The sequence below is a fragment of the Meles meles genome, chromosome 7 (genome assembly GCF_922984935.1).
Source record: "Meles meles chromosome 7, mMelMel3.1 paternal haplotype, whole genome shotgun sequence".
In the NCBI taxonomy this organism is placed as follows: Eukaryota; Metazoa; Chordata; class Mammalia; order Carnivora; family Mustelidae; genus Meles; species Meles meles.
The window spans coordinates 20,232,293-20,247,353 of NC_060072.1; the positions used below are offsets into that span (position 1 = coordinate 20,232,293).

General features: G+C 36.3%; 1 protein-coding gene across 2 annotated transcripts in view; it reads left to right on the forward strand.

Annotated features, from left to right (window-relative positions):
* Positions 1 to 15,061, forward strand: part of SLC5A8 (solute carrier family 5 member 8) — a 93,042-nt gene that overhangs the window by 55,347 nt on the left and 22,634 nt on the right. For both annotated transcript variants that reach the window (XM_046010617.1, XM_046010616.1), the window contains exons 8-10: positions 2,676 to 2,764; positions 3,641 to 3,753; positions 8,283 to 8,350. In XM_046010617.1, coding sequence (XP_045866573.1) covers positions 2,676 to 2,764; positions 3,641 to 3,753; positions 8,283 to 8,350 — 270 coding nt within the window. The remainder of the gene's footprint in view (positions 1 to 2,675; positions 2,765 to 3,640; positions 3,754 to 8,282; positions 8,351 to 15,061) is intronic.

The following is a 15,061-nucleotide window of genomic DNA, read 5'->3' on the forward strand; positions in this document are numbered from 1 at the left end:
TGTTTACTTTGAAGGTAGATGCACTCTTCCCTTATATGCTCTCTAGTGAAGATGTTTTGTCTGTAGTTTATATCATGAAGATAATAAGGATGTTAAAACTGTTTCTCATATATCTTCCCCATCCCTAGACGACGACAACAAAAAATATCTACAGCTTCCTACCCTTGAGACTCCTTGCCATAGAATGCATTCAGGGGTGTCTTGCATGCATCCATTTTTAGAGAGCCTATACTGAATTTTTTAAAAAGAAAGAGATTTCTGGACACCTGAGTGACTCAGTTGTCAAGCTTCTGCCTTTGACTCAGGTCATGATCCCAGCGTCCTGGGATCAAGCCCCGAAGAGGGAGGGTTCCCTGCTCAGCAGGAAACCTACTTCTCCTTCTCCACCCCCTGCTTGTGTTTCCTCTCTAGCTGTCTCTCTGTCAAATAAACAAAGGAGCGGGCTATGGACATTGGGGAGGGGAGGCGAACCATAAGAGACTATGTACTCTGAAAAACAACCTGAGGGTTTTGAAGGGTCAGGGGTGGGAGGCTGGGGCAACCTGAGGGTTTTGAAGGGTCAGGGGTGGGAGGTTGGGGGAACAGGTGGTGGGTAATGGGGAGGGCACGTTTTGCATGGAGCACTGGGTGTTGTGCAAAAAGAATGAATACTGTTACACTGAAAAAATAAATAAAAGGAAAAAAAATATTAAAAAAAAAAATTTACAGACCCTTTGACCCAACAATTCCACTGCAATTATTCCCAGGAGATGGAGACAAACATTTCAGTTAAAAATTGAAAACACTCTAAATGTCTAACATTAAACTGCCATAATACAAAAAAAAATAAAAAATAAATAAATAAAAAAAATAAAAAAAGAAAAATAAGTTTTCTCCTGATTGGGTGATTCCAGTATTGTATTGATTATTGAGGAGTTAATGCAATTAACATTCCCTAGGGATACAATGCACCTAAGGCCCAGTAGTAGAAAGTCAGGTCAAAATCTTAACCCAAGGAGAGCAAAGATGTATTTCTGCAACACTCTGCTGGAGCTCACCCTGAGGAAAAAGATTAGTGTCTAGATACAGTTTTCCTATTTTCCTATCTATCAGTCTTACCTTGCTGGACCTGTACCTGAGGGGGCCAGTCGGAATGTGAAATATCACCCTCAAAGACTTTTGAGAAAATTGATATTAGGGTAGAGGATTTTAGGTCTTGTTATCACAGTAACAATGGAAATTTAATGTTTATGTATGGAATACTGCTTGAAGTTACACTTTTAAGATATCTTGGGAACACTAGGTCTTGATTTCATATAGAGATAAGTTCTGTTCTCTCTGAGACTAAAAAATTAGTAAGCTTTGGATGAAGTGGAAACATTCTTAAAATGACTGAACACAGACCCTTGAACACAGACCCTCATAACGTTGGAGTTTGTTTGTCCACATACCGTAACAAACTTTGTCAAATGAAATCAGAAGAGGCTGATGAGATAGGACATGACATCCACTCTCTACTATTGGAGAAGGACTTGAGAATGTTTCAGTGCAAGTGAGGGGAATTTTCCTAGAATATTATCCTCTTAGGGTCCTTTTAATTTAAAAATCAGTTTTGCCAGAAGACTATCATGTGACATAGTACTGAAGTAATAAACCTTCCCATCCCTATTTAATATTATCTTTTAAAAAGTAACTTATCAGAAAGTAAGTTGGTATCAGGAACTTTTTTTTAATTGAAATAGGGCTAATAGTTTTGTTGTATTGTATTGTATTCTTTCAGTGTTCTAAGATTCATTGTTTATGCACCCCACACAGTGCTCCATGCAATACGTGCCCTCCTTAAAACCCACCACCAAGTTCACCTAACCTCCCACCCCCTTCCCCTTTCAAACCCTCACCATGAGAGACTGTGGTATCAGGACCTTTATAAAAAGAAGCAAATTTGAGGAACTTCCCGAGGTTTCTCTCTACTTGTCATTATGTCTCATACTATATGCAGCTATAATTACACTTTCAGTCCTGGGCAGTGATTAAAGTTCACAAAGATCTTTGAGTCATCTGTAAAGTTAAGTGAATGCTGCTTATTACGTAAGCATAGAGGTATATAAAATATTTCCTTTAATTGATTTATTATTTATTATATTGATTTATTATTCCAAAGAATGAGAACAGCTACCTTTTATCAAGCATTTACTGTATTCCATGTACTATACTAAGAGCTTTACATAGATGATATAATTTAACTTTTATAACAAGTCTGTGAGGTTAGTTTTAGTACCCGGCTTTACAGATGAAGAAACTAAGTCTTAGAGAAGTAACAAAGACCACTGCTGTCTGAATCCAGACCCTGTGTTCTTAACTACTCTGCTATTATTTTAACCAGGTGGTGGGTAATAGGGAGGGCACGTACTGCATGGAGCACTGGGTGTGATGCCAAAACAATGAACACTGTTATGCTGTAAATAAACAAATAAAAAAAAAAGAAGAAGAAGAAGAAGGGCCTCCCGGGGACCCTCAAGGTATACTGTGAGTTATTTTAAGTATTAGCAATAAACAAGCTTAATTTTTCATATTTAGAAATTTCAATTATATGGAATAGGTTCCTTTAGTTCTTGAAGAACACAAGATAAATGAGGCATTAATTAATTTTATTTGATAGCAAATAGCACTCAGAAGTAAATTTTGGAATTTTTCAGCTCATGCCTTATTTGGTACTGGACATTCTGCAAGATTTTCCGGGACTTCCTGGACTTTTTGTGGCCTGTGCTTATAGTGGAACATTAAGGTATAAACTATGACTCTAATAATACATGGTTTTCCTGTTGGGATCTTTCTTTTGTTATTGGATATTTTGGGGGATAAAGCTGAATTCTGTGTATGAGCACCAGTGTCCCAAAGTAGGTAATCTACTCCATGTATCTTCTCTGTTGGTCTCACTCTTATCCATGTGAACTAAGTCTGTTAACTTCAGTCTCCACTTTTAACTTGGGCTCTACTGTAATACATCATCACATACTGTGTAAGGTCAGCATAAAAATGATCAGTTGATGGTAGTTTTCACTGATTATCAAAAAGGGATGCCTACAGTCTTAGTTTAAACTGTATGTATATCTAAACATGGTCAAATGGAAAATTAGAATTAAATCTCCTATTACACGCTGAATAATATACACAGTCCAAAGAATCTTGTTCTGCCTTTCAACTTACTCATTGTACTTTTTTCCAGTGTTTGTGCCAGGGAGTGAATTCTTATTATTAACATGTACCGTGTTTGTTAGTGAGGATCCAGGAAATTAATAGTATTGATATTTATGGCATATGTTTCTGAGGATTTATGACAGTCCTTTCTATGTACAAAAAGGAATATATTTTAAAGTCATTATATAGTAGTACTATGTAGTCTGTGTAAATTCTCTCCATAGACTAAGGATTTATTGCAAAGTGGAAGCAACGAAAATTGTTCTCTTCACTATTAACCCTTTGGATGTTGCCTGAATCATTCTTGGATGATAGCAGCTTCCAGAAAGAGGGTGTTGTAATCATTAAAAATATAGTAGAAATCTGGTTATATGGACAGTTTGGTTCCCCCTTTCTTATTCCTACTTAAAGTACTATTAAAGTTAAAATATTACAAATCAAAAGATTGATTTTTCTCTTACAGCACAGTGTCCTCCAGTATTAATGCTTTAGCAGCAGTAACTGTGGAAGATCTAATTAAACCTCACTTCAGATCGCTCTCAGAAAGGTCTCTCTCTTGGATTTCCCAAGGAATGAGTGAGTTTCCATTTTCACAATCCCATTTTACCTTGAGGAGATGATTTTTAGAGATACCAGAAATCTTGGGCAGCTGGGTAGCTCAGTTGGTTAAGCAACTGCCTTCTGCTCGGGTCGTGATCCTGGAGTTCTGGGATCGAGTTCTGCATCAGGCTCCCAGCTCCCTGGGGAGTCTGCTTCTCCCTCTGACCTTCTCCCCTCTCACACTCGCTCTCTCTCTCCCTCTCTCTCAAATAAATAAATAAATAAATACAATATTTAGAAAGAAAAAAAGAAATACCAGAAATCTTTTCCATGGAAGATACAGAGTAAGAACCTATGAATGTTAATATATATATACATATGCATGCCTAAGACTAAATGTAGTCATGCTATATTTACAATCAAGATTTGAGAGACACTTCAAGCAATTAATTATCAGGGAACCACAAAGAACAATATCCAGGGGTCCTTATTTTTTTTTTAAGTTTTATCTTAAATTCCAGTTAATTAACATACAGTGTAATATTAGTTTCAGTGATTCAACACTTCCATACAACACCCAGTGCTCATCATGACAAGCACAGTCCTTAATCCCTATCACCTATTTCATGCATCCCTCTACCCACTTCCCTTCTGGTAACCGTCAGCTTGTTCTTTGTGTTGAGAGTCTGTTTCTTGGTTTGCCTCCCTCCTTTCCCCCCCCCATGCTTGTTTGTTTTGTTGTTAAATTCCACATATGAGTGAAGTCGTACAGTATTTGTCTTTCTCTGACTGACTTATTTCACGTAGCATTATATACTCTAGCTCCATCTATGTGATTATAAATGGCAAGATTTCGTTCTTTATGGCTAATATTGTATATGTATACCACATTGTCTTTATCCATTCATCAGCTGATGGATGCTTAAGCTGTTTCCATAATTTAGCTATTATAGACAATGTGCTATAAACATTGGGGTGCATGTATCCCTTCAAATCAGCATTTTTGTATTCTTCAGGTAAAGACCTAGTACTGCAATTGCTGGATCATAGGGTAGTTCTATTTTTAACCTTTTGAGGAATCGCCATACTCTTTTCCACAGCGACTGCACCAGTTTGCTTTCCCACCACAAGTGCTGGAGAGTTTGTCTTTCTCCATATCTTTGCCAACATCTGTGGTTTCTTTTGTTGTTGATTTTAGCCACTGTGACAGGTGTGAGGTGATATCTCATTGTGGTTTTGATTTGTTTACCTGATGGTGAGTGATGTTGAGCATCTTTTCAGGGTCCTTATTTGGCTATCCTTCTTTTCTCACTTCTTCCTATCCCAAATCTATGTTGAAATTCTTAGCCACAGAAAAAATTCAACCCTTTTCCTTTCCAAACTTTATCCAACAGTTTTAAGAAATACCCTTAGTTTGGAGCCAAGAACCACATTTTTCTTCTTTATTACATAAGAGGGCACTGTCAGCTTAAAGTACAGAACACTGGTGTACGCAACTGGTAAATTATCAAACACTACATCTGAAATTAATGAGGTGCTGTATGTTAGCTAATGGAATTTAAATTAAAAAAAGAAAACCTAAACCCTCCAAAATAGAGTAAATTAGTCTGTGTGTATGAATTGAAGATAAAGAAACAAAGTATTAGGACTTTTGACCCATCTTGGTTGTCTATTCTATCTGTACATGTAGTCTGCACTGGAGATAGTCAATTATATTGTATAAGGAATGTTCAACTTCTATTGATAGATTATAGGACCTTATTAGGGGTTAAATATCAGTTGCAAAGAAAGGTTTAAATACCCCAGTTCCCAGATGTCCCAGATATACCAATCAGATTCAAAGAAATCTGGTTACTGTACTTCATTCTTTGTGTTTGACATTTTGGTTATATGTGTTCTAGAATGAATGAGTAAGAAACTTGTTTTTAAAAAGAATGTTTAACTTCAACTGAGTAACACTAATAGACTGTCAAAGAAATAGTAAATAATATTCTATTTTGAACCATAATTCTATATGTAATCATCTTGACTATAGCCTGGAATAAATATTTAATTTATATTCTTTGGTGTCCCTTAAATTTAAATAACATTGCATCATCTTATTATGTGCCTAATTTTAATCCTGGAGCATAATTTCAGAATGATACAATGCTTCCTAAAGAGTATTTAGATTGGGGGTGCCTGGGTGGCTCAGTGGGTTAAGCCTCTGCCTTCGGCTCAGGTCATGATCTCAGGTCCTGGGATAGAGCCCCATATCAGGCTCTCTGCTCAATGGGGAGCCTGCTTCCCCCTCCCTCTCTGCCTGCCTCTCTGCCTACTTGTGAACTCTGCTCTGTGTCAAATAAATAAATTTTTTATTTAGATTGGTTCTTTATAGGATTATTGAAGCTATATGCTTTCAAATACAAACTTTTGAAACCAGACGACCTAGTCTTGCTTTACCAATTTATTAGCCTCAAGCAAACCCAATAACTCAATACAGCTTGAATTTTTTGTATGAAAAATGTTGCAAAAGTATTAATCTTGCAGGTTCTATGAGGTTTAGAGATAATGCTTATAAAATAAGAAGCACTAGCTCGTGCTCAAGGAAGGATTTTGATGGTAATTAATAACCAATCAACTCTGCTAGTGTAGATGAGCTTTTCGTTGATTTGAAGAATTATATAAAGTCATTATATTGAGGTATGAACAGTAAGGACATCATAGAGAAGAACATGGAAAGTAATTTGTATATGTTTCCATTAACTTTGGGTACTCTACACATTCAGAGAAACTTCTCTAGTAACAAACTATAGAAATGATCACTGAAGCACTGGGTGTTGTGCAAAAAGAATGAATACTGTTACGCTGAAAAAATAAATAAAATGGAAAAAAAAAAAAAGAAATGATCCCTGAAAGTATAGTCTTTTGTTTCCATTAACTTTGAATACCAGAACCCCATAGTGGTGACCATTCATGAGCTATCAGATATAGAAGAATCAAACTAAATATGTTGGAAATACTATTTACACTAGGATTTGGAGGCTTAAAAAATCATTGCAACATGAGCTCTATGTAAAAACTTAATATAAGTTTTCCATTCAGTTGCAATAAGGTTATTTACCCAATATACTTAACAAAGGTGTGACTTCTAGTGTAAATTAGATGTAATGAATGCACTGATTTTATGGTGAGCAAAGTTATTCCTCTTTTTGTGTTTTGATTTTTTGTGTGGGAAATTATATTTACTGATTCCAGGTAATTTGTGCTAAGTGAAAAATCTTCAAAAATAAAAATCTGGGGACATGTGTGTAAATTTTACTATAATTTAAGAAGTATGGGTGCCTGGGTGGCTCAGTGGGTTAAAGCCTCTGCCTTTGGCTCAAGTCATGATCCCAGAGTCCTGGAATTGGGCCCCTTATCAGGCTCTCTGCTCTGCGAGGAGCCTGCTTCCTCCTCTCTCTCTCTCTCTGCTTGCCTCTCTGCCTACTTGTGATCTCTGTCTGATAAATAAAATCTTTTTAAAAATTTTTTAAAATAATTTAAAAAAATTTTTATAAACATGTATTATTAGCCCCAGGGGTACAGGTCTGTGAATCGCCAGGTTTACACACTTCATAGCACTCATAAATAAAATCTTTTTTTTTTTTCTTTTTTACAGAGAGAGAGAGAGAGAGAGAGAGAGAGAGAGATTACAAGTAGGCAGAGCAGCAGCCAGAGAGGGGAGGAAGCAGGCTCCCTGCCAAGCAGAGAGCCCGATACGGGGCTCGATCCCAGGACCCTGAGATCATGACCTGAGCTGAAGGCAGAGGCTTAACCCACTGAGCCACCCAGGCGCCCCACTCATAAATAAAATCTTAAAAAAAAAAAGTAAAACATGTATTTGGAGAAAATATAAAAGTATAAAAACCAAAGGAAAAAAAAAACCCCGTAATTATAATCTGACCAACAGTGGTGGCTTGAGAATTCCTATAAAGTTTGGGGAAACAAGTTGGTAGGAGGGGTAACATCAGACTTGATACTATCTTTCTTTTCTAGTTTAACAGGAAGGGCTTGGTGATGTTGTTGGAGATTACAAGAGGGCTAAAGGTCCTAAACCATCCTTTGGTGTGGATTGTCACTTCCCAGAAGAAATGAACATTTCAGATCAGACAACTCTAATTTCTCATGTTTATTACTCCTCTCCCCCATCATGTCATACAAATTGTGTCCTGTTTCTGGCAAACTGAAAGCAGACACCTGAGCCTTCCTTTATAAAACAAATGTTTATGGAGGATTAGATTAATAACACAATAGTTCTTAGCTTAAAAGTCTCTATGGTTAATGCTAGGGATTTTTTTTACTTATATAACCTAATGTTGTCACTAATCCCAGTACACAATATCAGAGTTTTCTTTCCCCTTTGCACACTCCTGATCCTGTAGGAAAACACCCCTTCCCTTTTTTTGGCTGGCTCTGATGTATGTGGCCAATTTTCACCACAATCATATTAATTACTTTGAATCAAAGACAGGGTAGCTTGTTCTATTGAGAATTCTAATCCTCTCGGTCTGAATTTTACACTGGCTTTTATGTCATCCATCTAGGTGTGCTGTTTGGAGCTCTCTGCATCGGAATGGCTGCACTGGCATCACTAATGGGAGCTTTGCTGCAGGTAAGAGCTGATTCTGCAAGGTTTGAGTCATAAACACTGAATTCTTCCTTTTTTTAAATGTTGATGTGACTGTCCTTCCAGACTTCTCTAGTCATCTACACAAAGCAATTGCAAGGAACTGAATTGCCTAAATTCCTTAAAATTTTTTTAAAATTAAACTTCTTATTATGATATAATTGTAGATTTATATGCAATTTTAAGAAATAATAGAGAAAGATCTCATATACCCTTTACCTAGTTTTCCTCAATGGTGTGAGACTTAGGTTGATGTTCCTTCCCTATATGCACAGTTGTAAAGGCTGTGTTTCTTCCACTGAATTGCATCTATATCAAAAATCAGTTAGGCGGGGTGCCTGAGTGGCTCAGTCAATTGGATGTGTGACTATTTCAGCTCAGGTCTTGATCTTGGGGTCATAGGACTGAGCCCCTTGTCAGATTCTTCACTGAGTGCAGAGTCCACTTGCCCCTCTCTCTGCACCTTTCCCAGGTTGCATGCACATGCTCCCTCTCTCTCTCAAATAAATAGAATATTTTAAAAAATCAGTTAGGCATATTTGTGTGGGCTTATTTCTGGTTTCTCTTTTCTGTTCTATTAATCTGTGTGTCTGTCCCTCTGCCAGTAGTATACAGTCTTGATTTTTGTAGCTTTATAATAAGTCTAGAATCAGGTAAACTAATTCCTTCCACTTTATTCTTATCTTTCAAAAATGTGTTAGCTATTCTCGTTCCTTTGCCTTTCCATATAATGTTTAGAATAATCTTCTGTATACCTAAAAAAAAATGTTGCTTAGATTTTGATAAAATTGCACTAAATCTATATATCAATTTGGAGAGACTTGACATTTTTACTATATTGAATCTTTGAACCCATGAATATAATATATCTCTTCATTTATTTAGATCTCTGATTTTTCTTATAACCATTGTTTAATTTTCAGTATATAAGTTCTGTGTATATTAGTGATATTTACACCTTACCATTAATAAATTGTTTTAAGTTTTTTAAAAAGACATTTATTTGAGAGAGAGTGTGAGCATGAGTGGGGAGAGGGGCAGAGGGAGAGAATCTCAAGCAGATTCCCCACTGACTACAGGTCCCAAAGTGGAACTCAGTCCCACAATTCATCAGATCATGACCTGAGTCAAAATCACGAGTTGGATACTTAACCAACTGAGCAACCCAGGTGCCCCATAATTTTTTAAAGTATTAATTTTAATTCCAGTTAGTTAACATACAGTGGTCTATTAGTTTCAAGTATACAATATAGTGATAGTGATTCAATGATGCCATACATTTCCTGGTGCTCATCATGACAAGTGTGCTCCTTAATCCCCATCACCTATTAATCCATCCCTCCATCTACCTCCCCACTAGGAACCATCAGTTTGTTCTCTATAGTTAAGAGTCTGTTTCTATTAAGGAGGGCACATATTGCATGGAACACTGGGTATGGTGCATAAACAATGAATCTTAGAACCTTGAAAAAATTAAATAAAATTTTTTTAAGAAAGAGTGTTTCTTGGTTCATATCTATCTCTCTACTATTTTTCCTTTGCTCCTTTGTTTTGTTTCTTAAATTCCACATGAGTGAAATCATATGATATTTGTCTTTCCCTGACTGATTTATTTTGCATAGAATTATACTCTGTAGCTCTAGCCCTGTCATTATAAATGGTAAGATATCATTCTTTTTTATGGCTGGCTAGTATTCTCATATATATGAGCTTTTTTCTGCATCTATTGAAATGATCATATAGTTCTTATCCTTTCTCTTATTGCTGTGATGCATCACACTGATTTGCAAATATTGAACCACCCTTGCAACCTAATAATAAATCCCACTTGATTGTGGTAAATGATTTTTTTAATGTATTGTTGGATTCAGTTTGCTGGTATTTTTTTGAATATTTTTGCACCTATGTTTATCAAAGATATTGACCTGTACTCTTTTTTTCTGTGATGTCTTTATTTGGTTTTGGTATCAGGGTAATGCTGGCCTCATAGTGTGAATTTGGAAGTTTTCCTTCCTTTTCTATTTCCTGGAATAATTTGAGAAGACTAGGTATTAGTTCTTCTTTAAATGTTTGATACAATTCACCTGTGAAGCCATCTGGACTTCTGTTTTTTGGGAGTTTTTTGATTAATGATTCAGTTTCTTTGCTGTTAATTGATCTGTTCAAATATTGTATTTCTTCCTGTTTCAGTTTTCATAGACTATATGTTTTTAGGAATTTTTTTCTTTTAGAATATCCAATTTGTTGTTTTTCATAGCATTCTTTTATAATTATTTGTATTTCTGTGGTGTTGTTATTTTTCCCTCTCTCATTTGTAATTTTATTTATTTGAGTCCTTCCTCTTTTTCCTTCATAAGTCTGGCTAGAGGCTTATCAATTTTATTAATTTTTTCAAAGAACCAGCTCCTGGTTTTATTGATCTGTTCTACCTTTTTTTAAAGTTTCTATATCATTTATTTCTGTTCTGATTCTCATTATTTCCTTCCTTTTGCTAGTTTTAGGCTTTGTTTTTCTTTTTTCTAGCTCCTTCAAGAAGCTTCAAGAAGCTTGCTTCTTGAAGTAGGCCTGTGTTACTCTAAACTTCCCTCTTAGAACCACTTTTTCTACATCCCAAAGGCTCTAAACCATTGTGTTTTCATTTTCATTTGTTTCTGTGTACTTCTTTAATTTCTTATTTTGTTTCCTAGTTAACTAGTTGATCCATTCATTGTTTAGTAGCATGTTCTTTTTAATTTAATTTTTTTCAGTGTTTCAAGATTCATTATTTATGTACCATACCCAGTGCTCCATGCAATAACACCCTCCTTAGTACCTACCACCAGGCTCCCCCAACCCCCCACTCTCCTCCCCTCCAAGACCCTCAGTTTGTTTCTTAGAGTCCACAGTCTCTTATGGTTCGTCTCTCCCTCCAGTTTCCCCCACCTCACTACTGCTCTCCTTCACCCAATGTCCTCCATGTTATTCCTTATGCTCCACAAGTAAGTGAAACCATATGATAATTGACTCTCTCTGCTTGACTTATTTCACTCAGCATAATCTCCTCCAGTCCAATCCATATTGACACAAAAGTTGGGTATTCATCCTTTCTGATGGAGGCATAATATTCCATTGTATATATGTATCATATCTTCTTTATCCATTCGTCTGTTGAAGGGCATCTTGGCTCTTTCCACAATTTGGCGACTGTGGCCATTGCTGCTATTCAGGTACAGATGGCTCTTCTTTTCACCACATCTGTGTCCTTGGGGCAAATACTGAGTAGTCCAATTGCAGTGTCATAGGGTAGCTCTATTTTTAATTTCTTAAGGAGTCTCCACACTGTTTTCCAAAGTGGCTACACCAACTTGCATTCCCACCAAGAGTGTAGGAGGATTCCCCTTTCTCCACATCCTCTCCAACACTTGTTGTTTACTGTCTTTTTGATTTTGGTCATTCTAACTGGTGTAAGGTGGTATCTCAATGTGGTTCTGATTTGAATCTCCCTGATGGCTAATGATGATGAACATTTTTTCATGTGTCTGTTAGCCATTTGTATGCCTTCTTTGGAGAAGTGTCTGTTCATGTCTTCTGCCCATTTTTTTGACTTGATTATCTGTTTTGTGTGTGTTGAGTTTGAGGAGTTCTTTATAGATCTTGGATGTCAGCCCTTTGTCTGTAGTGTCATTTGTGATATCTTCTCCCATTCCGTGGGTGGCCTCTTTGTTTTGTTGACTGTTTCCTTTGCTGTGCAGAAGCTTTTGATCTTGATGAAGTCCCCAAAGTTCATTTTTGCTTTTGTTTCCTTTGCCTTTGGAGACATGTCTTGAAAGAAGTTGCTGTGGTTGATATCAAAGCGGTTACTGCCTATGTTTTCCTCTAGGATTTTGATATAATCCTGCCTCATGTTGAGGTCTTTTACCAATTTTGAGTTTATCTTTTTGTATGGTATAAGAGAATGGTCAAGTTTCATTCTTCTGTTCGTAGCTGTCCAATTTTCCCATCACCATTTATTGAAGAGACTGTCTTTTTTCCACTGTATATTTTTTTCTGCCTTGTCAAAGATTATTTGACCATAGAGTTGTGGGTCAATGTTATTTAACCTCCATGTATTTGTGGTCTTTCAGATTTTTTTCTGGGGTTGACTTCTGGTTTCATAGTGTTGTGGTCAGAAAAGATGCATGGTATAATTTCAATCTTTTTTAATTTGTTGAGGTTTGTTTTGTAGCTTAATATGTGAGCTATTCTGGGGGAATGTTCCATGTACACTTAAAAGAATGTGTATCATGCTATTTGATGATGGAATGATTTTAATTTATCTGTTATATCCATCTGGTAGTATGTCATTCAAAACCATTGTTTACTTGTTGATTTTCTATTTAGATGATCTGTCCATTGATTTAAGTGGGGTGTTAACATCCCCTAATATTACTGTATTACTATCAATTCGTACCTTTATGTTTGTTATTGTTTAATGTATTTGGGCACTTCCATGTTAGATGCATAAATATTTACAATTGTTATATCTTCTTGTTGGATTATCCCTGTTATTATTACATAGTGTCCTCCTTTGTCTCTTGTTAGAATCTTTTTTTATTTTTATTTTTAAAGATTTAATTTATTTATTTGGGAAGGGAGAGGGAGAGAATCTCAAGCAGACTGTGCTAAACATGAAGCCTGACATGGGGCTCAATCTCACAAACCTGAGAACATGAGCTGGAATTAAGTGTCAGATACTTAAACTACTGAGCCACCCAGGTGTCCTAGAATCTTTTTTTAAAGTCTAATTTGTCTCATACAAGTATTGCCTCTCCAGCTTTCTTTTGATGTCCTCTTGCATGATAAATGCTTCTCCACCTTCTCACTTTTAATTTGCAGGTGTGTTTAGGTCTAAAATGAGTCTCTTGTAGGAAGCATAGAAATGAATCTTGTTTTTTTTTATCCATTATGTCACCCTGTATTTTGATTATAGCATTTTGTCCATTTATAGTCAAAGGAATTATTATATTTTTTTAGGATTTCATTTGTTTATATTAGAGAAAGAGAACACATGTGGGGGGAGGGGCAGAAGGCAAGGGAGAAGCAAACCCCACCACTGAGCAGAGAGCCCAACGCAGGGCTCTTTTCCAGGACCTTGGAATTATGACTGAGCTGAAGGCAGAGGCTTAATTTATTGAACCATCCAGGCACCCCTCACAGGAATTATTGATAAATATGTACTTACTGCTATCTTATTACTTGTTTTGTGATTGTTTCTGAAGATTTTCTCTGATCCTTTCTTGTCTTTCTTTCATGATTTGTTGGTTTTCTTTAGTGATAAATTTGGATTTATTCCTCTTTATTCTTTGCATATCTATTACTGGTTTTTGATTTGTGGTTACCATTAGGTTTGTATATAACATCTTCTGCATATAGCAGTCTATATTAAGTTGATGGTTGTTTAAGTTTGAACCTATTCTTTACTCCTCTCCTCCCCAAGTTTTAGGTATATGTTGTCATATTTTACATCCTTTATTTTGTGAGTTCTTTCACTGATATTTTATAGAAATATTCACTTTTACTGTTTTTGTGTTTTCTACCTTCATACCATTACTTTTAGTCTTTCCTTTCTACTCATAGAGTCCCCTTCAGTATTTCTTGCAGGGCTGGTTTAGTGGTCATGAACTCCATTCATTTTTGTTTCTCTGAGATACTCTTTATCTCCCCTATTCTGAATGATAGCCTCACTGGATAGAATGTTCTTGACTTCACATTTTTCCCATTCAGCATTTTAAATATATATCATGCCCGTTCTTTTATTTATTTATTTAGGTGGGCCAATGGACATGCCAGTCCTTTCTGACATGGAAAGTTTCTGCTGAGAATTCTGCTGATAGCCTTATGGGGTTTCCCTTGTATGTAACTGTTGTCTTTTGCCTTGCTGCTTTTAAGATTTTTTTTCTTTATATTTTGCCATTTTAATTACAATCTGTCATGATGTGGATCTGCTTTTGTTGATTTTGTTGGGGGTTATCTGTGCCTCTTGGATCTGGATATCTGTTTCCTTCCCCAGATTAGGAGTTCTCAGCTACTATTTCTTCAGATAAATTCTCTTTCCTCTTTTCTCTCTCTTCTTCTAGGATTCCTATAATATGAATGTAACTCTGTTTGATGGAGTCACTGAGTTCTCTAAGTCTATTGTCCTTTTTCCTAATTCTTTTTTCTCCCTTTTGTTCAGCTTGATTACTTTCCATTACTCTGTCTTCGAGGTATTGATTTATTTCTGTGTTTCTTCCAGTCTGCTGTTCATTCCATCAAGCATGTTCCTGATTTTGTTTATTGGGCCCTTTGTTTCTCCTGTGTTATTCCTTATCTCCATGTTAATGGTCTCGCTGAGGACTTCCACTCTTTTCTCAAGTCTAGCAAGTATTTTTATGATCATTACTTTAAATTCTCTATCAGGCGTGTTACTTGTATGTGTTTCATTTAAATCTCTAGCTGTGGGCTTGTCTTATTCTTTCATTTGGGACAAATTCCTCTATCCTCTCTTTTGTCTAAGTCTCTGGGCTAGCTTCTCTGTGTTAGAAAAGTCAGCTACATTTCCTCCTCTTGAAGATAATGGCCTTACGAAGAAGAGGTTATATACTTCCCTGCAGTATAATGTCACCTGCTCTCCAGGGCCTGGCACTCCAGAGAGTGTTTCCACGGTGTGCTGCATGTACTTTGCTTACTTTGCTGTTG